The 27,482-nt window shown below is 36.2% G+C and overlaps 1 protein-coding gene and 1 long non-coding RNA gene across 2 annotated transcripts in view; both read left to right on the forward strand.

Annotated features, from left to right (window-relative positions):
• Nucleotides 1-19,268, forward strand: part of LOC101883133 (uncharacterized protein C1orf232) — a 20,230-nt gene extending 962 nt beyond the window's left edge. The window contains exons 2-4 of the mRNA XM_087288262.1: nucleotides 12,940-13,017; nucleotides 17,140-17,243; nucleotides 17,477-19,268. Of these exons, the coding sequence (XP_087144388.1) occupies nucleotides 12,940-13,017; nucleotides 17,140-17,243; nucleotides 17,477-17,810 (516 nt within the window). The 3' untranslated portion in view covers nucleotides 17,811-19,268. The remainder of the gene's footprint in view (nucleotides 1-12,939; nucleotides 13,018-17,139; nucleotides 17,244-17,476) is intronic.
• A 2,184-nt stretch (nucleotides 19,269-21,452) lies between these two features.
• LOC147833523 (uncharacterized) overlaps nucleotides 21,453-27,482 on the forward strand; it is a 75,167-nt gene continuing 69,137 nt past the window's right edge. The window contains exon 1 of the long non-coding RNA XR_015512274.1: nucleotides 21,453-21,615. This is a non-coding gene — a long non-coding RNA (uncharacterized LOC147833523). The remainder of the gene's footprint in view (nucleotides 21,616-27,482) is intronic.

Raw genomic sequence — 27,482 nt, forward strand, 5'->3', positions numbered from 1 at the left:
CTTTTTAATATAATTTTTAATTCATACATTTTGTTTGTTTGTGTTTTCATTTACTTTTTTTGTCTTTTCTACATAAGTAATTATATAAAATGCAGAAAATATATAAACTGTATAGGTATAACTAGATTTTTTTGTTCTTTTAGTTTTTATGCATTACAGTAACAGACATTTGGGTTAAGATATACAGTTGAAGTATTATTATTATTATTATTATTATTATTATTATTAGCCCCCTTGTTTATGTTTTCCCCAATATCTGTTTAACAGAGAGCAGATTTTTTAAACACATTTCTAAACATAATAGTTTTAGTAACTCATCTCTATTAATTTTATGATTTATTTTCTCTTTGCCATGATGACAGTAAATAATATTTGACTAGATATTCTTCAAGACACTCCTATACAGCTTAAAGTGACATTTAAAGGCTTAACTAGGGTAATTAGGGTAAGTACGCAGGTTAGGGTAATCTGGCTAGTTATTGTATAACCGTGGTTTGTTCGGTAGACTATCAAAAACAATATATAGTTTAAAAGGGCTATTAATATTGACCCTAAATTGGATTTAAAAAAAATTAACAACTGCTTTTAATCTAGCCGAAATAAACTTTCTCCAGAAGAAAAAATATTATCAGACATACTGTGAAAATTTCCTTGCTCTGTTAAACATAATTTGGGAAATATTTAAAAATGAAATGAAAATTCAAAGGGGGGCTAATAAATATGACTTTAACTGTATGGATCTTTAAGATAATGATAGTAATAATAATATACACTGTTAAAAATTTCCTGCAGATCTACAATAACCTGCTGGCAGCAGTTTTCCCAGAAACTTACTGTAAATAAATTACAGCAGAAATGCTGTATTTACATCTACAGCACCATTTTTCTTGCTGCATATTCATTTGCAGCACTGCATACCCTAACTGTAAAACATACAGTCGTTTTCACAATGCAACCTTTAAAATGCAGTAACATACCACATAACTGTAAAATACAGTTCATGTTACAGTTAAATACTGTGTAATTTACAAAAATCCTTATGGTAATCATTAAGACCTTATGTTTAGATGTGTTAAGTTGTGTTTCAAAATACATAAATAAATAAATAAAAAAGGATTCAAATCTATATTTTACACTTTATATGAAATATTACTTATGTTTGTATTAAGAATTTTGATAATTCAAATGCGAAAGAAAGATTTTTAATGGTGGCCTACAGTAGTTATCAAGTGGACAATAATATTTAATATGCATAACTAGTCTACTGCTTTTATTAGGTCTGTGATAGCATGAATGTCCATGCAAATCTAGATTTACCAAGAGAAATAATTGACCAAACATTTTAAGTGAACTGTGTAACATGTCAGACATGTCAGACGACATCAAAAATCTCATTTAAGAATGAACCCTGAACAGCGTTGCACTGTTGTATTTCTGTTTAACGAAAAGTGGATTTTTTCACACATTTCTAATTGTTTTAATAGCTAAATTCGGATAACTGATTACTCTTTGCAATGATTACAACACAAAATATTTGACTAGATATTTTCAAGACACTTCTACACAGCTTAAAGTGACATTTAATAAGGTTTAACTAATTAGGGTAAAGTTAGGGGAATTAGGGAAATCACGGTATAACAGTGGTTTGTTCTGAAGGAAATCCAAAGCAAGTATTGCTTAAGGGGGCTAACAATATTGACCCTAAAATGATTTGGTGAATAATCTTGACTTTAACTGTTTATTAGTCCATATACACTCTAAAAGATATGAGGTTGTTTTTTTCTACCCAAATCTTGGGTTGAGGCATTTGGGTAATTTTTGGGGGTTATTTTCAGAGTCTTGGGTAGTTTCAACCCAGCTTCTTGGGTTAAATCAACTCACAGCAGGGGCTGACTGGGATACCACACATTATGTACTAATTTGTTTAAATGCCATGAAAATAGTGTAACATAAACGCAGATTTCTTGCGTTTTCAGATGATTAAAATGAGATTTATGCTCATAGCAGTCCTTAGACCTTTCTGAATTAAAAAAAAAAATGAATAGCACCTTTTATACACCTTTAATCAAAGCTGCACATCTCCCTTCGCACTTCAGTTATGCCGAGTCAAAACAACACAATTGCTGGGTCATCTTTGGATCAAATAATCTATTATTTAAGTAAAAATAACCAATTATTAGGTAGAAAAACAATCCATTTATGGGGTACTTGGGTTAATTTAACACCTGATGTGCTCTGTCCCATATTTAGCCAGCAGTAGGGTTAAAAGCAACCCAATTTAGGTAGTTTTTGACCCTGTGTTTTTTAGAGTGTCCGCTTTGCTCCATATATTTGCTCTGTATACACTATATTGAGTCACTTGAGTGTGTGCTTTTCAAGAACAAATGGCTGCATCTCTGAGTTTCAGGATGCATTAAAGCATCTGAACTATTCTCTTCAAGTATCTGATCAAGGGACGCGTGGCCCACTTTTGAAGGCCCAGTAACTGGATCTTCAGGCAGATCTGGAGTCAGTGATAGGAAATAGGATGGCAGTCAGTGATTGATCATGCAGGAGATTGTGTGTGTGTGTGTGTGTGTGTGTGTGTGTGTGTGTGTGTGTGTGTGTGTGTGTGTGTGTGTGTGTGTGTGTGTGTGTTGGGCTTGTTGGCGGAATCTACAACGTTCTCACCTGTCTGTGTGACCTCTCACTTACACTCAACCTCAAGAGTTTCCACAGCTTGTTACAACACACACACACACACACACACACACACACACACACACACATACATACACACTGATGCAAACAGCTTACAGTCATCATTCAGGGTTTTCACTGCTGACTGTGATGACTCATTTGAAATCCAGGAGAAATGCATGTAACAGTGTGATAAAACACCACGCAATCGCACATGAAAACAATTTGTAGTAATCAGTGGTGTAAAGTAACTAATCACAAATACTCAAATGACTGTTATTGAGTCGTTTTTCTCAGGAATTGTAATTTACTAAGTAGTTTTATAAATGTGTTGCCAATTTTTGGTTGGCACTACATTTTTTAATGTGCATTGAAGAAAAGACAGAAGTGGTGGTATTTGGGTCCGGGGGAACTCGGTGTGCTTATGCTAGTGGGCTGTTTTTGTTCTCCCTGTTCTCACTTTGCTCTAATCAAGAGCAAGGTTAGAGGGTTTTTAAGGGCCAACTCACACTATGCTATCCGAACCATGGCCAGCCCCGTTTCCCGGGCTGGATCGTTTGAGAAGTGTGAGTGCGCTGAATCGGGCTCACTTGGGCTTTGGCGCGGTACGCTTGTGTGTGAGTGCAAAACGCGTGAAGACCGAATCTGAAAGCGAGACGTGACTTTTAAGGGACTGTTTCATATGGATTTATTAATCATTCTTACTGTTCAATGAATGCAAACTGCCGTAGTTTATTAAAGACGAGAACTCCTCACTGCATGACAGCTGCACCTTCAGCAGACCTCCTCATTCCTGCAGCTCGAGGGCTTTATGAGTGTTTATGAGCGTCAAAAGTGACGAATTTGTTCGGCGATATCTGACTGCGTGTCACTGCATCCCTAAGGACTGTTTGGCGAAATATTTGACTGCATGTCAATGCATATCGAATGACTGAAACGATGTAACTAGAGAAATCTCCACAGTGCTGAGCGAGAGCGCTTACTGAACAGCGCAGCATCGATGATGTAAGCGTGCCCAGGCCCGATTGTAATGTGTGTACGGGCCGTCGGGGGAGACGGGAGGGGGGACAAGCGTGCTTTGGCCCGGTTCGAGGCAACTGTACCTAGTGTGAGTATGGCCTAACTCTCCAGATGTATCTTACTTCTCTTTCTAAATGCTACCTCCTGTGACCTGTCTTCCCCTGAAAATTGTGATGTTTGTGTATAGTCGGGGGCGTTCAATTTCACTATTCGAGACAAATAAAGGCCTGATTTGATTTGATTGAGGATTGTTTGGATCTTGGTGTGTTGAATCCTTTTGTAAAACCTAATGTAAAAAAACCTGGGTGTTACTATGGATAGTGACTTTAAACTGATAAACAGATTAATTCAGTAGTTTTTTTTTCCAGTTGAGGCAATTACCCAAACTAAAGTCTTTTTTTTTGTCTTTTAGTGACTTTGAAAGGGTTATACATATTTTTTTATTTCAACTAGGCTAGATTATTATAATGGCCTCTATGTGGGTATTAGCCAGACCTCCATTACCCGTCTGCAGAGGGTGCAGAACTCGATTGCTGGCAGGGACACGCAAACAGGAGCACATTACACCCATGCAGGCTTCCTGTACAGTTTAGGATACATGTTAAAATTTTAGTTTTGGATTTAAATGCCTAAATGGACTCGCACCAAGATACTTGTCCTCATTAATCCAATTGTACGCTCTGTGGAAATATAAATTTCTATCATCTAATTCCAAATGAACAATAATCTGTATAACTGAAAAGTTATATTCTTTGGTTTTTAATTATATAATTTCATTAACATCCCAGCTAGGAGGGACATTTAACCTTTATCTTTCTGACTACAGGCTAAGCCAATGATGCAAATGCTTTAAACGACTTGTCTTTGTCTTCGGGGGTTACTTTTATGCTACAGAAACCCTATGTTGATTAACTTGTGTGGTCAGTAGCTGGGCCGTTTTTTTAACACCTATGCCATGCTGACTCCAACACTTAATTTGCATGCTTTGTTTAGCCATCTCCCCTCCTCCTAAGAACACAATATAGACATGAAATCTCTGTCTTAATTCAGACTTGTGTGAGACTTGTGAGAGACTTGTGAAAGAACTTGCAGACTGCGGACCTCTAGTAGGCTCTTGCAGACACATGGACATCTTAAAGCACTGTATGACTGCAGATTAACCAACACGTCTTAATAAAGGAATTCTGCTTGTTTCGAGTCTCCTGGACTGGGTTCTTCTCTTCTTTTCACTCATTTATTTTTTTTTACAACAACTCCATCAAGGGCACTGAGGCCCCGTTTACACTAGTGCGTTTTAGTTTTAAAACGGCGTTTTAGAATGAAAACGATCCGCGTCCACACTCGCGTTTTACCCAGCGTTTCTGAACAGCTCTCCGTCCACACCAAAACGCTGAAAACGCACATCAGGTGACCACACAGACACTCTCGGGCAAGCGCTGGAGCCCATCTACCCAGATGAGAGCTCTGCTTGTCGGACTGCTCATCCAGCATCTCCCGCTGGATCTAATCTCACTATATTTATTAAACAGGATATTTCATTCATCTTGTTGTCTGTATCTAACGACATATTCCCTGACTTTGGTCATTGGAATCTATTACTTTTTCTCAGGTAACGTGTTTTGGCTAAGCGCAAAGATAAGTTAATGAGTAACCGTAGCCTATTCTGTATATTGACTGATCGCTTGCCTTTATTTCCTATAATGTATAAACTTATTGTATGTTATACTTTTGTAATGGCCATTATCGATTATTAAAACTGATATTCAGCAAAAGAGAGGGTTTCGTCTTTTTACTGAAATTGAAAGCAGGCAGTTGTTATCGGCTCCGTTTTGTTATAAATATTCACACAGTGAAGATGACGCTCATGCAGCACGACGCTTCAACATGTCTGCTGTCTAAGTTGCTAATATTAAAATGAAAATAGGCAGTTCCTTAAATCATGTTTACATTTTATTGTTGAGAAAGTGAAACAACGTAGCCAGGGTGATGTGAATGAAGTTATAAAGTATACTGTTCCCTTTAAAGATTTACCCGTGTCCTCGATATAGTCTGTTTTCCATATCAAACTGAGAAGAAGAGATGCAGCCTTGATCAAACTTGCGAAGTCTGAACTTACACGGAGAAGATGCAGGACTGAACTGTGTGTGTTAGGCTACCTAATATTAAGGAAAAGCCCCAATCAGAGAGGCGAATGTCTGCAGCCCCGCCTCCGTTTTCAGATGTCTCCGTTTTCAATCATCCACACTGAGACGGAGCAGCAGCGTTTCAGAATGAAAACAGCCTCTCCAGCGTTTTCGAAACGCTCCGTTTTCAGCGCTCGAGAACTCCGGCGTAGTGTGGACGGTTGGCGTAACCGTAGCAAAACTTATGCGTTTTTAAACTAAAACGCATTAGTGTAAACGGGTCTTAGATGTACTGATCAGCTACTTTTGGCTGTTCCACGCGCAAGGTTAAAAATTAAGGGGGACTGGTTTGGGCCCCCAAACTTTGAAATAATTTGTCACCCCATGTTAGACAGGCCGCAACCAAATTTGTCACCCCATGTTAGACAGGCCGCAACCCTTTCTGTTTTCAAATCTAGTCTTAAAACCCACTTTTACTCTTTGGCTTTTACTACTATATGAGAGTCGCGTGTCTGTTGTATTTGTCCTTTGTTTTAGATGGTGTGTATGTGTGTACAGTCCTTTGTTAAGCACTTGTTTTACTTATGTCGCCTAATAAATAAACTTTGACTTGACTTGATTTGACTTGATTTTTACAGCAGTATTGGTACTTTTGCTCCACTACTCTCCTTCAACCTGCAGTCACTACTTTATTTCCTTCTTGTCTATGGGGGTTGGCTAAAGTAGAAAAAATCAGTCCTTCAGTTCCTGTCCAATCAAATCGCACATTGAAAGTAAATCCTGTCCTACTGAACAATCTCAAGACATTGCTTTATAAATGCAGCAAACCTTTTGGAGGCATTAAAATGTCTAAAATCTTTACACAAAACAACTCAGAGACTGTTTATAGACTGTGTGTCACTCAGGCCCAGATTGGCTAATCAGGAGGACCGGGAGAATTCCCTGTGGACCAGTCTGTTGTTTGGCCGCGAGGGCCGGTGTCCCTAGCTGCTTGCACTCTCAGCAGTCACACTGTTTTTCATTTATCTATTTATTTGACCATAACCTCACTCCTTTTATTCATTTTTTGCCGCAGCTCCGCTCTTTTTATTTATTTTCTTGCAGCCTCGTGAGCAAAATACAGCCTGCAGGACATAACTATCATTCGACCCCAAACAGCGGCACCTTAGTGAATATACAGCCTGATCTCACGAGAAAACGTAAGTATTTTACGTTTTGGCAATTTAGTGGCTAATTCGTACGAATTCGTACGAGTTCAGTCGTAAGAAAATGTACAATTTTAAAAAGGAGGCGTGGCACCTAACCCCACCCCTAAACCCAACCGTCATTGGGGGATACGCAAATCGTACTAAAATGTACGAATTAGATTGTACGAATTTGTACGAATTAGCCACTAAATGATAAAGTTACGAATTGCCGTGAGATTGTGTTGGAATATAAGAATTTATATAAATAATATTAATGAATTACACCTGCTCAATGAAAATCAGAAGATTCACTACATTAATAAATCTGACATAACCTGATCAGAAATCTAAAAAGGGGAGAAAAAGATTAAGCTATCACTAGAAAGTAATACCGTGGTTAAGAGTCTTGCAGATAACAATTTATTGACATGACGACGCCGCCGACGTTCAAACCTGATCTGAGTCATTATTTTTATTTATTTTTTTTGTGTGTTAAGACTGTTTGGATTACTTATGTAGGAGTCCATATTCTATTTTTATTTTTTGTGTGACCACTGTTACAACGGACTGGATATCTATAAAGAATTTAGCACAGAATATGTATTCAGATATTGCACTGAGGTGGGCCGGTCTAAGGCTTGAAACTCCAGGGCTGAAAAGGAGTCCCACTTTGGCCCTGATGCAATGTTTCCATCCAAAAATGCGAATAAACTTTATGCGCAAAACTGGATTATTCATAAAAGTTGTGCGAATGAAGCATCGTTTCCATCTAACGAGTCAAAGCGAACAAAATCGTCACTTCCTGATTACCTGGCGCCAAATATCAACAGTAAAAACTGCATTTGCTGCAGTAGGAGAAGCTGCATCAATCTTTTCTAAATGAATGCGCCTCAGAAGACAATCCTAACAAGCAGTGAGCGCGCAGTGGCGTTTGAAGGTGTCAGACGTGGAGCACAGCCGCTCTTGATTCTGGAGGTCATTAATAATATAATAACATTGATACTGAAATGGTAAGACATTTTTTATAATGACCAAAACAACATTTCAGATGTATTATAATGTGCTCAGCCTGACGTTTTATCCATTCACACACGTTTTAAGCGTCACATGATCTCTTTCAACAAAATCACATGACCTTTTTTTAATGCGCATGTTGTAGTTTGTGCGGTAAAAGTGTTTCCATCGCAGTTTATGCGCATCTTTTCTTATCGAATAAAAAGTTTATCCTACCCAGTCAGGCGCATACGTTTTTATGCGCATTTTTAAAATTGATGCGCATCATGGCGTTTCCATCAACTGTTTTTTTCATGCGCATTTGCACATAAAATAGGTGGATGGAAACATAGCTACTGATGAGAAAATAAAGGATGTCAACTGAATGATGACTGAATTTGCTAAACAGCCTTAAACAATCACTAAATGGAATGAAGAAAGAATGGAAAGAACAGTCAAACAAGGAACGGAAGGAAGGATCGAATGAAGAAAGGAAGGGAGGGAGGGAGGGAGGAACGAACGATTGAACGAATGGACGAACTAATGAAGGAACAAAAGAATGAACGAATGAATGAATGAGTGAGTGAGTGAGTGAACGAATGAAAGGAGGAATGAAGGAAGGACAGAACAAACAAACAATGAAAGGAAGCAACGAACGAATATAGCAAGATAAATGCACTACAGAATGTTACGTTTACACATCCCTTCACAAACTTTTCCTAGAGTAATACTCACTACTCACTAATCCTGAGTACTTTTGAAAGCTCTACGTTTTACTTATACTTTGAGTAATATTTACAGCAGATACTTTTACTCTACTTGCCCTACATTTTTGGGCAAGAAATAGTAAATTTTTTCAGTGATTTTTCCACCACTGATGGTAATTTATAGTTCAAATTTTATTTGTTACAGTCATACACAGTACAATGCAGTGAAAATTATGGAGTAATAAAGTAACAACACAGACGATTTTAAATATAGAAATAGTAGTTATAGCTATAGAAAATAGCACCAAATATAAAATGTTTAAGACTTAAGAAATGAAGAATATAGCTATAGAAAATAAAACTATAAAAATATTAAATATATATTTATAAAAACTGTAGCTTTACTAACAGAAAAACAAAAAAACCCAAGACATAAGTTGAAAAAGACTGTATTAAACAATGTTTATTTACTTTAAGTTAATTGTGTTATACTGTGCATGTGTGTTTGTGTGCTTGTGTGTGTGTATGTGTGTGTGTGTGTGTGTATTCAGTTTAAGTCAGACCTATTAGACCCCTGAATTATTCGCCCCCCTGTTTATTTTTTTCGCCAATTTCTGTTTAATTTCTGTTTTTTCAGCACATTTCTAAACATAATAGTTTTAATAACTCATCTCTAATGAATGATTTATTTTATCTTTGCAATGATGACAGTAAATAATATTTGACTAGTTATTTTTTCAAGACACTTCTATACAGCTTAAAGTGACATTTAAAGGCTTAACTAGGTTAATTAGGTTAACTAGGCAGGTTAGGGTAATTAGGCAAGTTATTGTATATGGTGGGCTATTTAAATGGATACACCTTAATAGAATGGGAATGGTTGGCGATATTAATGTCCTGTTCGTGGCACATTAGTAAATGTGAGGGGGCTTGTAAATAACTAATCAGAATCAGATATATTGCTTTACACACACAGTGTGTGCTTTACACACACAGGAATTTGTTTTGGCTACAGAAGCTTCCAGTGTACATAAAGTGACAAGTGACAACACAAAATAAATATGAGAAAAAGAGGATAAACATTAAACAGAGATGCAGTTATTAAAAAGATCTGAATGTTACAAAATATACAGGTTATAAGGTGATGTGTACAAATGCGAATGGAGAAAGTATTGCATTGTATATTGTTATACTGTATATGAGTATTGCACATATTTATTGCACAGTAGGGGAATATTTGACTGCATGAGGTAGATAGCCTGAGGAAAGAAACTTTTCCTGTGTCTGGCTGTTTTTGTGCTTGGTGCTTTGAAGCTCCGACCAGATGGTAACAGTTCGAACAGTAAGTGTGCTGGGTGCGAGGCATCCAGAGTGATTTTGCGAGACCTTTTACTCACTCTGGAAGAGTACAGTCCTTAAAGTGTAGAAAGGGTAGTGTCAGTGATTCGTTCAGCAAGTGATTCGTTCATGAAAGAATAAAGTTAGGTTAAAACCAAGCAGGCAAGGCAGTGGCACAGAAGGTAGTGCTGTCGCCTCACAGCAATTAGGTCGCTAGGTCACTGGTTCGAACCTCGGCTCAGTTGGCATTCATTTTCTTGTTGGCTTAGTCCCTTTATTAATCTGGGATCACCACCGGAATGAACCACCAACTTATCCAGCAAGTTTTTACGCAGCGGATACCCTTCAAGCCGCAACCCATCTTTGGGAAACATCCACACACTCACTCATAAACTACGGACAATTTAGCCTACCCAGTTCACCTGTACCGCATGTCTTTGGACTGTGGGGGAAACCGGAGCACCCGGAGGAAACCCGCGCGAAGGCAGGGAGAACATGCAAACTCCACACAGAAACGCCAAATGAGTTGAGGTTCGAACCAGCAACCTTCTTGCTGTGAGGCGACATGCGCCACTGCTTTGCCCTATTTGTATATCTTTGACATCTAAACATTACTTGTATTTTAAATATATGAATTGGATTTACGTATTTAAATTAGTAGTTAGATCTGCTTACAGCACATTTGACTAGGTTATATGTGTCAGAAAAGCAAGTGATTAAACTATACCTGTCAACACTGGGAAATAAAAATATGGGATACGCCCCCTACAATCGTTAGAAATATGGGGAGGAAATTAGCTCCAAATAATGGAATACTTAACAAACATTAGAAAATTTAAAATAAAATAAAAGGTTTAGCTTATTAAAATCAATTTACTGATCACATAGGTGTGATCATACGCATCAAAGGTTTAAAAGTGTGTTTTTTACTTTTAATTATTCAGCAATTCCTCCACGTAAGGAAACCTGTGTACCACTAGTGGTACATGTACCACAGTTTGAGAATCACTGCTGTAGACAATGGAAAAAAAATTAGTTTTAAGTGGCTAATAATTTTGACCTTAAAGTGATTTTTAAAAATTAAAAACAGCTTTTATTCTAGCCGAAATAAAACAAATAAAGCTTTCTCCAGAAGAAAAAATATTATCAGACATACTGTGAAGATTTCCTTGCTCTGTTAAACATCATTTGGGAAATATTTAGAAAAGAAAAAATTATTCAGAGGGGGACTTCAACTGTAAATACTGTATACTATAACTGTTAAGTAGTTTTGCTAAAAAAAAGTGTAAATTTTACTTTAAAACTATTTTTACTTCAAAACTGGAATATTGCTCTAAACTTTATTATTTTACTACAGTATAATATAGTGTATTTTCTTACAATATATCCTAAAGTTAAAGAAACCTGCAATATTTTGCCATTTTTTTTGCAATATTTTGCAAAGATTAATTCAAGTACACTGTAAAAATAAATCTGTAAAATTTACAGTAAAAAACTGGCAGCTGTGGTTTGCAGTATTTCACCGTTAAAAATACAATAATAAAAAACGAAAAAGTAATTTCACATTTATCCAGTAAATTTCATTAATTTATGTAATTTATCGAGGTAATATGACTGTATTTTGAATTACCAACATCTACACATCTTTTGTTTACACAGCCATGCAGGTGGTGATGAGAAAGATGAACCTATGCTCATCGTCTATAGAAGGGACTCATTCACAAAGCTAAACACCAGTTTTGTAAGATGCATAAAATTAAAGTCATTAAATAATTATTATTTATCAACATTATGTAACATCGATCTCTAAAGTATACTTAACTGATGGAGAAACAACTAAAAAGATCCATATTAATGTCAATAAAGAGCACAAAAAGTGTCGTGCCATGCGGGGAATTATGGAAAAGTCAATTTACGGCTATTCGCTTTATATATTAAGGAAACATACTATCAACCAGGTTATGGGTTTTTACTGTAGCATTTTTACAGTTTTTAACCATTGAAATCACGGCCATTTTTTTACAGTGTACTATAAGTATTGTTCAAAACACACCATAGGATTTACTATAAATGTGTAATTTCTCTAACACCCACAAGAGGGAGACAAAATAATATTTTTTTAACAAACCGGTCTGTGAACGACCTTAAAGAAATTTATTGTACCTTTTTAAAGCAGAAAAACATTTCTGTTGGTGTAAATCAATGTATTAAAGTGATTTAATACTTTTTATTAATATTTCTAGCTCATTTAAAGCATAAGCTGGGAAATCGATGCACTTTATTTGTAGGATTTAGTGATATGAGCTCGCAATTCATTCAAAATTATTTCATTTTCCTTCGGCTTTGTCCATTTATTTATTAGGGGTTGCCACAGTGGAGTGAACCAGCAACTTATCCAGCATATGATTTAGACAGTGGATGCCCTTCCTGCTGCTACCCATTGCTGGGAAACACCCATACACACTCATTCATACACATTTACACTACAGCCAGTTTAGCTTGCCCAATTCAACTATAGCGCATGTATTTGGATTGTGGAGGAAATGTATGTATGCATGTATGCATTTATTAATTAATTAATTAATTAATTAATTAATTTATTTATTTATTTATTTATTTATTTATTTATTTATTTATTTATTTTCTACTTCATTTAATTCTTAAAATGGGTTTTGTTGTTATGCATCAATGTATATAAATGAATGAAGTGATATCTTGGACTAAATTTTTAATGATTTAGCATTTTTAAAGCCTTTATTTAACAGTCTTGTTGACATTTTTTGACTTTAATAAAAGCAAATGATTCAATTTCTTCTCTCTGAAACGTACTTTACAGTTTCTGTCTCTTTCTCAACACTATGTTTTCTGTTTTATGAATGTTTATCTGTGAAGGTCAGTGACGTGGCTGAAGATATGACAGAGATCCAGCCTGATGAAGGACCCAATGCTGTCACACAGCTGGCCAAGAAAGTATGTACCTTTTTCAGATCAAGTTATCTCTAAAAAGATTGTTTGTACACTGTAAAAAATGTTGACCCAACTTAATATTGTAAGGCCAAGTATTTTGAATAGCTGGCAGTTCGCTCTCTGCAACTCTTACTGTACACGGTCGCCCACTAAAACTAAGCAGGGCTGAGCCCGGTCAGTATCTGGATGGGAGACCACATGGGAAAGCTAGGTTGCTGTTGAAGTGGTGTTAGTGAGGCCAGGAGGGTCAACCTGTGACTTCCTCTGGTGGGAAACTCTGGAAGGCATCTTAAGCTGCGCCGCAAATCGCATACTTATGCACTATTCTACACCATTTTGTAGTATAAATAGTGTAAGTAGTGTGTTCACACTGAAAACTCTTGAAATAATAAGTGCACTTTAATTACCCGGATGATGCACTCATTCAGCTGCGAAAATAAAGTGTGTAAATTCGTTCTTTCCTATCTTTTGATGATGCCAAGAAATTAATTCATGCTTTTATTTTCTCTCGGCTTGATTATTGCAATGCTATCTATACTGGACTACCTAAGGGTTCTACAATGAAGTTGCAATTGATACAAAATGCAGCAGCCAGAGTTTTAATGAAATTGAAGAAACGAGAACACATTTCACCAGTATTAATAGAATTACACTGGTTGCCTGTGCACCAAAGGATAGATTTTAAGATTCTTTTATTAGTTTTTAAAGCACTACACAATATGACACCTTCCTACATTTCCGACAGTTTAACAAAATATAATCCAAACCGTTTGCTACGCTCTTCTAGTGCTGGACTTTTAGAATTTTATCCTGTAAACCTGATGCGATCTGGCGGCACTTCTTTTAGCCATTATGCTCCAAAAATTTGGAACTGTCTCCCCCTTGAAGTGAAAGAATCACCAAGTATTCATGTTTTTAAAAAGCGTGTTAAGACACATCTTTTTAAAATTGCGTATGATTAAACAAGTTTGTTAGGTGTACGCATTTTATCTATTTTGTTGTAGGTTTATGTATGTAATGTATGGTGTGTGCCTGCATATGTAAAGACTATTGTGTGTGTGATCATGTGGATATATACTTACATTTTGTGTACATGAATGTTTTTATTTCAGTATATGTGATAAGTTTTTGTGGTCTATTTTAATGCTTTTGTTGTTGTTTGTGAGGCACTTTGAGTTGCATGTATGTTGGAAAAGTGCTATACAAATAAAGTTATTATTATTATTATTATTATTAATGATGGACACTTCACGCACTCAACGACCGCAGGTTTGCTTACGTAGCAGAAGGGGCGGAGCTATCGGGCGCACATGTTGGATAACTTTATTTATTTTGGATGGTGAAAGCAAAATTCTTCCATGAGAGTGATTATAGCGCCTCCCGATGGTGAAAGCGGCAATACTCATGGCAGGTATTACTTGATAGTTCGGTAGTTTATTTCACTGATTTGGCAACCGTCAAACGTCATCAGGGAAACGGTTTGAATTTCCGCTTAGCAAAAAAACATTAGTGTGCCATTTGGGACGCCACTTCATACATGTACTATCCTGTTGAGTGTGTAAGTGCATAAGTGCATAGTGCATGAGTGAATAGTGTAGTGTGCCATTTGGGACGCAGCTAAAGTGTCATTATTTTTCTCTCATTCGTTAGGATACACCAATAGTAGATTAATCATGTCAACTCTGTTACTGTGATATTTCAGTGAATTCAATATGATGAAAACACATTAAATTGTGTGTTAGGCATGCCATGGGGTCTCCAGTTTGAAGTTAGCATCTTAAGCTAAAGCCTAAAATGTAGTGATGGGAAGTTCTGATCATTTTACTGACTCTGATCTTTGAGTCTCGCTCATCGAGATCATTTGATTCAGAGTCATTTCGTTCATTTGGTTCAATTTGCCAAAATATTATTAAAACGTTACGAATTGCTTCCAAACACATCTACAGCTAGCCCAAAAGGTGGATCACACGACAGATAAGTCATACATAAGCTGCGTCCCAAATGGCACACTATACACTATTCACTCATGCACTATGCACTTATGCACTTACACACTCAACAGAATAGTATATGTATGTAGTGTCGTCCCAAATGGCACACTAATGTTTTTTTACTAAGCGGAAATTTAAACCGTTTCCCTGATGACGTTTGATGGTTGCCAAATAAGTGAAATAAACGACCGAATTATCAAACATTACCTGCCGTGAGTATTGCCGCATTCACCATCGGGAGGCGCTATAATCACTCTGGTAGCAGAATTTTGCTTTCACCATCCAAAATAAATAAAGTTATCCAACATGTGCGCCCGATAGCTCCGCCCCTTCCGCTACGTAAGCAAACCTGCGGTCGTTGAGTGCGTGAAGTGTCCAACATTACACACTTCATTTTAGCGGCCGAATGAGTGCATCATCCGGGTAATTAAAGTGCACTTATTATTTTGGGAGTTTTCAGTGTGAACACACTACTTACACTATTTATACTACAAAATGGCATAGAATAGTGCATAAGTATGCGATTTGGGACGCAGCTATAGAATATTATAAGAAGGAGGTAATGTTTACCTGCTCTTTTGTCTATGAAGGTATTGTTGTCTCTTTTGTCTTCTTCATGTCTTCAAATGTCAGTGGTTCGTTCACATTACACTGACAGTCACGTGTAATCTTAACCAATGCACAGTCTGAGTCGATACGATAATTAGTTCACCTTTCAAGTCTTCTAATTCTTGAGTCGTTCGTTCATCACGTGACAGAATGACTCAGATTCGATAGAGGACTCGAGAGATGAGCGGTTCAATTCTTTGTCCGGCTCTAAACGCGTATGATTGGCCCGTGATAAACGAATGACTCAGACTCGATAGAGGACTCGAGAGACGAACGGATCAATTCTTTGTCCGGCTCTAAACACGTATGATTGGCTCGTGATGAACGAATAACTCAGACCTGATAGAGGACTCGAGAGACGAATGGTTCAATTCTTTGTCCGGCTCTAAACGCGTATGATTGGCCCGTGATGAACGAATAACTCAGACCTGATAGAGGACTCGAGAGATGAACGGATCAATTCTTTGTCCGGCTCTAAACACATATGATTGGCCCGTGATGAACGAATAACTCAGACCTGATAGAGGACTCGAGAGATGAACGGATCAATTCTTTGTCCGGCTCTAAACGCGTATGATTGGCTCGTGATGAACGGCTGACTCAGACCCGATAGAGGACTCGAGAGATGAACGGATCAATTCTTTGTCCGGCTCTAAACGCGTATGATTGGCCCGTGATGAACGGCTGACTCAGACCCGATAGAGGACTCGAGAGATGAACGGTTCAATTCTTTGTCCGGCTCTAAACGCATATGATTGGCCCGTGATGAACGAATAACTCAGACCCGATAGAGGACTCGAGAGATGAACGGTTCAATTCTTTGTCCGGCTCTAAACGCATATGATTGGCCTGTGATGAACGAATGACTCAGACCCGATAGAGGACTAGAGAGATGAACGGATCAATTCTTTGTCCGGCTCTAAACGCATATGATTGGCCCGTGAGGAACGAATGACTCAGACCTGATAGAGGACTCGAGAGATGAACATTTCAATTCTTTTTCCAGCTCCTAACGTGTATGATTGGACCGTGAGGAACGAATAACTCAGACCCGATAGAGGACTCGAGAGATGAACGGATCAATTCTTTTCCGGCTCTAAACGCGTATGATGGGCTTCTGCCTTTCCGCGCAAAAGAGTTGAAATGAACGATACCACCTGCACAAATGTGCGCACGCGCGGATGAACGAATCACTCCCTGAGAGGACTCGTAGTTCCCGAGTCATATTGAAGATTCGTTCAAAATGAACCAATTGTTTATGAACGACCCATCACTACTAAAATGGCAGTAAATGTCAGCTCTGTCACTGTCAACAATCAGAATCAAATGTACTCACATTTAACTGACTTGCACTATTTTACGTTAATAAAGGATTCATGTAGTGGAATAATGAATGTAGTTGCCTGTAAATTATACTTTTGTCTAATGGAAAAGGTTTGAAATGTATCTGCAGTTCTGTAATGAGTCAAATGAATACATTTATCGATCAGCGAATGAGTGTGGGATTGTGTTTGCTCCTCTTCAGATGCAGGGAGCCGGAGCGAAGGGCTGGAAAAGTGTTTCGTCTCTTTTCACCAAAGAGGACGAACATCAGCTTCTGGAGGCCGACAATCAGCCGGTGGCAGATCAGTGAGTGATATATAATGCTGTTACATTTACATTCAGTCATTTAGCAGATGCTTTTCTCCAAATCAACTTACAATGGGCAATATGCATAGGGACTTTTTTTAATTTTCAGCCAGCCAGCCTCAGCGCTTCCGGTGATGGCATTACAAAATTATCACATTTCTTTAAAAATCTGCAAGATTACAAGAGGCTTAAGATTGCAGTATATTCAACACTGACTGTGAATGTAATTGCAGTCCACTGGCAGTGAAGCCGGAGGAGCCTCCGCGGCCCAACAAGCGCAACACTGGATTCTGGGACAACTTTGCCACTAAATGGCAGCAGGCGGCAGCGATGAAGCAAGCGGAGGCAGCGGAGTCTGGAGGAGACGCCCAGGAGGAGGAGATCCAGAGCGGATCCAGAGCTGAAGAGAATCAGGAGGGAGAAGCCGGAGACACCGGCGCGGGAAACAGCTTCCCCAAATACGCCACACTGGGGGAAGAAAGCGAAGAAACTTCCACCTTCAAGTGGAACTTTGTCACCAGCAAACTGGCCGAGCTGAAGACCAGAAGCATGGCCAAGAGCAACTAGCCAACAGTGGAGGAGAACTAGAGAAGGGTTTCACAGTTCAGACCACAGCGGCCACAGTGCTTCATATCAGCTTTATCACACTGATGTGCAGCGATCACATTTCAGCAGCGTGTCGAAAAGCAGTGACCGGCATGACACTGTGGCCTCTCTTGGCCTGGACTGCTGTGGGAACTACTGGTTATTGGAAACCCATACAAGAGTGTGCTTGTTAAAGGTGAAGTGTGTAATTTTTAAGGATGAAATGATTTCGGTTTGCAAAGGTCTGGCTCCAGATGAGAACAACATTTTTTTTGTGATATGATTTGTAACTGAAATATCAGCATGCTTTAAAGTCATTTTAAAGTCACTAAAGCAATTGTAAACCATTTAAGCAGTATTGGGTAAAAAAGCTTAATTTGCCACAGTGGGTTGATTTCTGTGTGCAATACCAAAATCACTCAAAAAAGCATCTCTAAACCATTGATTTATTATTACTATTTTATTTAATTTATTATTTTGATTTAATTTACATTTAGATTTTTGTTCATTTAATTTTAAAATTGTATTTAATTTACTTTAATTTAATTTAATGATTTTTTATTTATTTAATTTTATTTAATATTATTTAATTTACATTTTGACTTTTATTCATTTTATTTTATTTACATTTTGATTTTTAATCATTTAATTTAATTTTATTTACATTTAGATTTTTATTAATTTAATTTAATTTTATTTACATTTATATTTTTTTATTTAATTTTATTTATATTTTGATTTTTATTCATTTAATTTAATTTTATTTACATTTTTATTTCTATTCATTTATTTTAATTTTATAGTTTAATTTAAATTTAGATTTTTATTTATTTAATCATTTAATTTAATTTATTATTATTTAATTTACATTTTGATTTTTAATAATTTAATTTAATTTTATTTACATTTGGATTTTTATTAATTTAATTATATTTTATTTACATGTTGATTATTATTAATTTTATTTTATTTACATTTGGATTTTTATTAATTTAATTTTATTTACATGTTGATTATTAATAATTTTATTTTATTTACATTTTGATTTTTATTAATTTAATTTAATTTTATTTACATGTTGATTATTATTAATTTTATTTTATTTACATTTATATTTTTATTAATTTAATTTAATTTACATTTACATTTTTATTATTTTTATTTAATTTTATTTAATTTACATTTTGATTTTTATTCATTTAATATAATTTTACTTACATTTAGATTTTTATTTATTTAATTTAATTTACATTTTGATTTTTATAAATTTTATTTAATTAACATTTTGATTTTGATTAATTTAATTTATTTTATTTACATTTAGATTTTTATTGATTTGTTTAATTTTATTTATATATAGATTTTAAAAATATAATTTAATTTAATTCCAAAGCTGGAGTCGGGCCTTTTGCAAAGCAGAAATGATACACTTTACTTACCAAAAATAAAAAAAAATAATTTAAAAAAAGATCATCAGGGAATTATGAGAATTAAGCATTATTATCTTAAGCATATTGTAAAATCAGGAAGGTTAAGCGTAATAATTCTATCTAGAATCACCTTAGTGACCAGCCTGAACAACCTAGCAACCATTTGTAATGATAAATTATTGAATAATTCAAATTTGTGCATTTCTATGTTCTTAATATATGCTTCCGTTTAAAAAAATGTAAAAATGGATTCATATTTGAAAAACATAAATGAAAATTGTTTACAGCTAAAAAACTTGATGCACATTAAAGAGAATGTTATATAAAATAATGACATCTAGTGAAACTGGTTCTAAACAATGAAGGTTATGCTGTCTAGGAACCAGCTAGAGTAACCTAGCAACTAGACGGAATAGCATTGCAACACCCTAGCAACCAGACAGAATAGCATTCCAACACCCTAGCAACCAGCGTGCTACAGTAGAAACGATACAACACACTTTAAAAACTATAATTAAAAAAATGTCACTGTGTATTAATATCTAAAGCATTTATTTGCAAACTCAGTTAAAATGTGATGCAATCTTTCTTAATTATTCATTATTATTTAATTTTTTAAACGATTCCTCAAAGGTTAAGCTCAAAAACACTGCCATAGAAACACCCTAGTAACTGGCTAGAATCGCCTCGCAACATCCTAGCAACCAGCCAGAATGGCCTAGGAACCAGCAGTGCACCCTAGCAACCATGTATATTGATACAACACTATTGATGATAATTTTTGCAGTTCAGTGAGACTGAGAAAAACACCCAACTTTAAAAAAAAATCACTGTAAACAACTTGAAATATTAATAAACAAAACATAACTTGAAATACTTGTTTAAGTGAAGCTTATTTACAGTAAAAACTATTTAGGTTTTTGTCAAGCGAAGTCACTTTAAGTTAAGTTTCACCACCTATCAATACCCTAACAACCAGCCATTATAACCTAACAACACCCTGGCAAGCAGGAACACTCACTGGCAGCTGTTTGTAATGATAAAATGGTTAATAATCACTTTAATAAAAACCCCTTTTAATATTTAGATTAAGAGAAACAAACAAAAAGACAAACTTGGAGAAACAAACAGTATGATTCTGACGAATGATTTTGCTCTTTTATATATATATATATCCTGTACAATACTTTTATTGTACATTAAGAAACGCAATTGATAAAAGTTATGAAATGCTAATTTAATTTACTTTTATTTTATTTGGTGTAGGTTTACAGAATGTGTGTCCGGTGTAGGTCATGCAGTGTGCTGTTTGTTTCATAAATGTTCAATACTAATTAATCTGTCTGTCCAGTTTAACTCCTGAAGTATATGCTAAGTGTGTGTGTACAATGTCTCAATGGTGCTCTGTGTCTGTTGTCCTTGTGTTTCTATCGTTGTTTAGTTTGCTCTGTGGACAAAAATCACATTAAATGAGTTATTCTGTGTTGAAGTGTCTTTATGATGTTATAGTTCCGATGCAAAACACGTTATGAGATATACTACCAATACCAATTTCAAAGAGAGACCATGCCGGGTTTCTTTGCTAATGCTAGCGTCGAACAGAAGATGTCGCTGCGGGATAAAACATTATTGCAAAAATCACAGAAGCTTTAGCAAGTAGCTGGAAGTATACGTACTGGAACAACGCCAAAAGGAAATAACAATACTGTAACCAGCTTTTGGTTTCAGTTAATCCGTTTAATAGATTAGTTCATTCACTTTACTAAAAAGATCCTGTTGGAAAGAGCTAATCGTTTTTTCGAACCGGACATCCTCCGATCGGTTCATTCGAATCAGTAAACTGATTCATCTCTCAAGATAAAAAGGTAAACATCAGGTATTCGTGTCAATCAAATAAATAATAATCAAATAATTAGTGATGAATAGAGTATTAATGTATGATAGGTTTAACTATACATTTATAATAAAAACGTGATACCAGTTAAGGTGTTTTAAAACAATGACTATTTGAGTGAAATTGATTCTTAACAAGTAAGCTCAATAAAATGCTGATTTGAAATACATATAGTTACAAGCTGAAATAGCCTAGCAAAACTAGCCAAAACTTTTGTAATGATAAAATACGGTCTCCAAAAAGATCGCATCGACATCAGGTGAAGTTCACTTAATAAGAACCGATTCATAAGAACGACTCGCAATCGAGAATCACACAAGTTTATTTAAGACGGTCTCGAAAGCACGTTTTTTATTATCATATACTCACAATTTCCACACGAGAATCAAATTCATAGCTAACAATCAACTTTTACACCCCATAACTGTGGATTTTACTACAACAATAATACATCTTTCCAAAGGTAAGGAAACAATCTTTCCCATACGTTTTAACTCACGACGGCTTTGACTCATTGAACATTCATTTTGTTCAAATAATAGCTTTAATTTTTGTTAACATTTAAGATAATTTTCCATTGAAGGCAGAGCCATCAGAGTTGAACTTGTGTGTTTAATGTCTGACAGTAATATAACCCCTGTAAAGCCTGTCATAACACATGGCTCTCGGTTTACACAGTTTATGGCCTGCAGGAAGGTTTTCCTCATACAGGTGTGCTGTTGGGAGAGTTTGCAGCTCTTCACTAATAACTCATTACAGCAGACAGATCACACCAATGAAAACACAAGTGGGAAGAGTCTGGTTGTTTTGGCCTTCACTTGTACTACTGAAATTGGAAAAATGTTTTATTTTTGGTGACATTTATAACGTAGGACTGTTTTTGTTTATTCATTTATTGATTTTTACCACATAAAATAGCATAGAAAATGCTAGTAAATAATTTTTTTAAATATGTCATTTTTGATGCCAAGTACAGATGCCACTGTTTATACTGAAATATTTTTTATAAACCCACTTCAACAAACCCTAAATACACTGCCTGATATATTGACAGTAATTATAATAAGAATAGTCAAGACACAAGATAATAATAATAATAGAAAAACAGCAAAATTGTATAAAATAAGGTAGTAAAAAAATAAATAAATAGACAACAATAATGGATGTTACAATCAGGGATAGTGCTGTGCTATCTTACAATGGTAGGCTAGCATAGAACATACATTTTATTATACATTTAATATACCACGCATTGCATTTTGGAAAGTGCGTGCAAGTTGAAATAAATAATACACACACACACACACACACACACACACACACACACACACTCTTATCTATACTTGTATTTTGACATTCATTTCATAGCAGTTATACATGTCTGTAATGCAAAAATAAGCAATAATACTATATTATTTTAACTTACAAATAATGTCAAACAAACAAACATTCATTCGTTCAATTTATTTTCGGCTTGGACCTTTTATTAATCAGGGTTCACGACAGTGGAATGAACTGCCAACTTATCCAGCATATGTTTTACGCAGCGAATGCCCTTCCAGCCACAAACAACCACTGGGAAACACCCATACTCTCTCATAAACTACGGACAATTTTAGCTTACCATATTCACCTACAGCTCTTATATCTTTAGACTATGGACCCGCCAACACAGGGAGAACATGCAAACTCCACACAGAAATGCCAACTGACCCAGCTGAGGCTTGAACCAGTAACCTTTTTGCTATGAGGCGTTAGCGCTACTCACTGTGCCACTGCACCGCCCCATAACAAACAGTCAAATATGTAATAAATTATTCATAATTGAATCAGTACCACACATTTAGGAGGCCAGAATTCATAAAATATGACCAGAGTTTATCCAAATACAATTAATTTTCTATAAATAATCCATGTCTAGTATTCTGACATTATATATAAAATATAAAGCCTGTATTGATTAAAATATAGTGTGATAATTTTAGAGGCTCTAATTAAATATATTAAGGACCTTTTATATGCATGTGCAAACAATTGACATTCATTCATTTTCCTTTAGCTTAATCCCATATTTATCAGGGGTCACCACAGCGGAATGAACTACCAACTATTCCAGCATGTTTTACGGCCTTTCCAGCTGCAACCCAGTAATGGGAAACACCCACACACACTCATTCACACACACACACACACACACACACACACACACACACACACACACACACACACACACACACACACAACAACCAATTTAGTTTATGCAATTCCCCTACATGTGTTTGGACTGTGGGGGAAATCGGAGCACCCGGAGGAAACCCACATCAATGCGGTGCGAACATGCAAACTTCACACAGAAATGCCTATTGGTCCTGCAGGGACTCGAACCAGCGACCTTCTTGCTGTAAGATGGCAGTGCTAACCACTAAGCCACTGTGACGCCCAAACAAATGACATATATATATATGCGTTTCTGTTTAAAAGACTTTGACTTTCTTCTTTATGTAAGTGAAAATTTGTCTTTGGCTTCACCGCATAATTGCATTCAACATCATCACATGTGTTATAAAAACAAGCAACACAGGACAATGAAATTCTTAATTCCTCATTTCCTTTTCTTTCAGCCCTCAGTTTTTTTAATGCGTCCGTGTTTTTGTAAAGACGTCACCATGAGTGAAATTACAAGACAAGCACAATAAAACACACCGCAGCTCAGCCAGACCTTAGTCATGCGCAGGTAAAGACGTGTCTGGCTCACACTGACTCATCTAAGGAGACTACAGGTACATCTGGAACAGATACACACACACACACACACACAGACACACACACACACACACACACACACACACACACATACATATGTCTTTCTACCTCCCAGAGACCCAGAGCTGCCTGAGGCCAGGTGAAGGTTCCCATGAGACAGACATACACACAAACAAACACACAGATTGGGCTATGAAATATGACTATATATATTGTATTGAAAAACTAAAATGTCTATGAGCAATTGCATGCAAATGTCAACCTTGCTTAGAAAACAATTATGTTTTTACCAAAATAGTGTAACCCTTTTTAGGTTTTATGTGTAAGTTGCTAAAACACTTTTGCTCCTGTGTTTTGCTGGGCTTCTTCTCGCGCTTGTCCTTTTCTTTCTGAATGGATCAGATGACGGAGACACTTCAATAATCTCGCACACGTTATTATCATCAGCTCAAGAATTTCGTTATATCAATTATAGACGCGATCGCGAGCTCCCGGATGAAAGCGAATGCCGCTCGCACTTTTAGACGGGCTCGTAAAGGACAGGGCAGATTTTTCTGCTTGGCTTTGTGTCTGTTCATCAAGACGACGACAAGGTTTGTTTGAGCTCGGGTCATCCATGGCTCGTTATTATATGTATATAGTATATCCATGTAATCTCTCGCCTGTGTATTAGAACATGGCGGATCCGTTGTTTACATTCTGTCTAGCTCCACGAGCTCGTGATGTATCTCTGTAACCAATCAGCGTTCGACTGCACTTGTAGCTCCGCCTTTTGGTACCCTCTCTCGTTTTTGGTACCCTTTCGAAAGGGTGCCGAAAAAGTGGTACGGTACGGTTTGGTCCAATACACTTTTTGACAGTGGAAACGGCCAAAAAAAGGATACTAAACCGAACCGTACTGTACCACTCAGTGGAAGCGGGCCATTAGTGCCTTTCAGACAGGGATTCAGCAGTCTTTGACTACATTTGTTCTATTTAAAAGGGAAATACTTAACTAATATGATGCTTAAATTGACATCAGACAAAAACTATTTATTTATTTATTTATTTATTTATTTTTGTTCTGTCATTAATTTTCAGTGTAAAATTATTACTTATGTTTAAATGCCACAAGCTTTTTTTAAATAATAATAATAATAATAATACCCTTTATTTTTAGGCGCCTTTCAAAGCGCTCAAGGACACCTTACAGCAGATTACAAGTACATCATAAAAATACAGGCAGTAAGAATGACAATCAGCATAATTAAACCAGCAAATCATTAAAAGCTATCCTAAACAAAAACGTCTTTATCTGAGATTTAAAATTGGAAATAGAGTCCATCTGGCGAATGTGCAAAGGCAGGGAATTCCATAACTTTGGTGCTGTACAACTAAAAGCCCTGCCTCCAAATGACTTCATCTTAAAGTGTGGGACAGATAACAGTTCAGCAGAAGATGATCTCAGTGAGCGTGAAGGAGTGTACAATTGAAGAAGATCAGAAAGATAGTGAGGGGCCAGGTTATGAAGAGCTTTGTATGTTAAGAGGAGGATTTTGTATTGTATACGATAGTGAACAGGAAGCCAGTGCAGGTGAAAGAGAATTGGAGTTATGTGATCAGAAGTACGCGAGCAGGTAACTATCCTAGCCGCTGAATTCTGAATCAACTGTAGTCTATGAAGCTTTTTTTACTTATTTCTAAGTCCCAATATAAATAGATTATATTGTTTGTTTTTTATTTTTATTTTGTGCTGTATTACAGTTTTTCTCAGTCGCTTTGGTGCGTTTCTCACAACACCAGTGCGTTTCTGCACAACAGTTAATGCATTTCTCAAAACACTTAGTACAAACTGCAAAACCTAGCTGATAACCTGCAAAAGCGCATCACATGCTCAAAATGGACAGTTTTTTCCTCTAAAGCAAGTATTCATGTCAATCAAAGTGTCAATGTCATCAAGATGAAAAGTCCTGACACCATTGATTACGAAAAAGATAGCCAAATAGCTTAGTCATGTTTTCACTATGACAGTTTACTCTGTAATTTTTTTCAATGCAAAAAAAATCAGATGTTGGTGATACATCCTGAAAATGCTCAAGACAGCACTGTATACTATTAGCACAGCCATTTAAAAACTACAGCGAAGTTAGACATCACTGCATTTAGTGAGGCATCTGAGTACAAGACACTGGATATGTATGTTTCACATTTTTACTCTGCATTTGCTCTTTAATTCAATTCAATTCAGCTTTATTTGTATAGCGCTTTTACAATGTAGATTGTGTCAAAACAGCTTCACATAAATGGTCATAGTAATTTACAAATTTACAATCCCTTTACAATCCTATTATTCACAACATTGTGAAAAAGAATAAACACACCCTTATTTACAACAAACATAAACTCGCTTTGGGTTGAACTGTGCACAACTGTAAACAATATTGCAGTACATATTAGACCTGAACCTGCAACATACACAGGTCTGTAAATCATTCATCAAATTGTTCAATTTTAAAGACGTTTTCGGGAAAATAAAGATTTAAAATTTTGTTTATAAAGTTTGCTTGACCAATTTTGACATCAAGTTCAACATTTTTGTATGTAATGACTAAAGTAATGAAATGAGGACTGTCAGTTTTATATGGAATGACTATTCAGCATTTACAAGTTTAGTTCATTTTGACTGACATGACATAAGCAGATGATAATGTTATAAACAGCAGAGAGTTGTTTGAAAGCAATTGATGCATGTCTGAAAGCATCTGCAATTTGTTGAAAGGAATGAGAAACTGCTACTAGGGTGTGCACAAATGACTGTTTTGAGAAATGCATGACCTGTTGTGCAAATGTAAATAGTGTTGTGAAATGCACCAAAGCAACTGAGAAAGACTGTAATTGGTTACTGATAACACTTTGAAATACAAGAATTTTTCATGTGAATTTCTAAACTAGTAGTATTTTGAAATGAAAGAACGCTTAATAATCGTGATAACCGTGATTATTCCTCAGATTATAATCGTACAACCAAAATCTCTAATCATGGCATCCCTAAATGGAAGTCAAAGAGGCAAAAACATTAATTGATTGAATTTATTGTCATTATTGATTTTTGTCATATCGTCGAGCGTTAACACCAACTCTCTTCACACACACAATTACTGTGGAGCAGAACAAATGTTGTCTGTGAGCGATGGAAGTGTTGACCTCCTCACCTGCGCTGCTGCTCTGATCTGACAGAATTGGCCATTTGTTAGCGTTTGATGTCTCACTGAAACGCCTCGCAGGTTAGCAACTGGACTAAACCCGCAGGTTACACTTTAGAGGCTTCAAATAAGATGAAAAGTCTGTGATTTTTGGGGGCCGTAGTTGAACGTGGGAGGAAAACGTGTTCATTATTTATGCAGCCTGGCCTGCAGCTGTTTCTTGAGAAACTCCCGGCCACTTTTGTGCTTGTTCACAGATTTCAGGAGATTAACGGCTCTTTCATCTCTGTGTGTAAGAAGTTTTAGGACAGGAGTGTTTTGAAAGTTAAAGCCTGGAGATGCTTATGCAAGCTTTCCCATGAATCGAAAGTAAGTCAAGATTTTC

This window comes from Danio rerio, chromosome 16 (genome assembly GCF_052040795.2).
Source record: "Danio rerio strain M-AB ecotype USA chromosome 16, GRCz13ab, whole genome shotgun sequence".
Taxonomy (NCBI): Eukaryota; Metazoa; Chordata; class Actinopteri; order Cypriniformes; family Danionidae; genus Danio; species Danio rerio.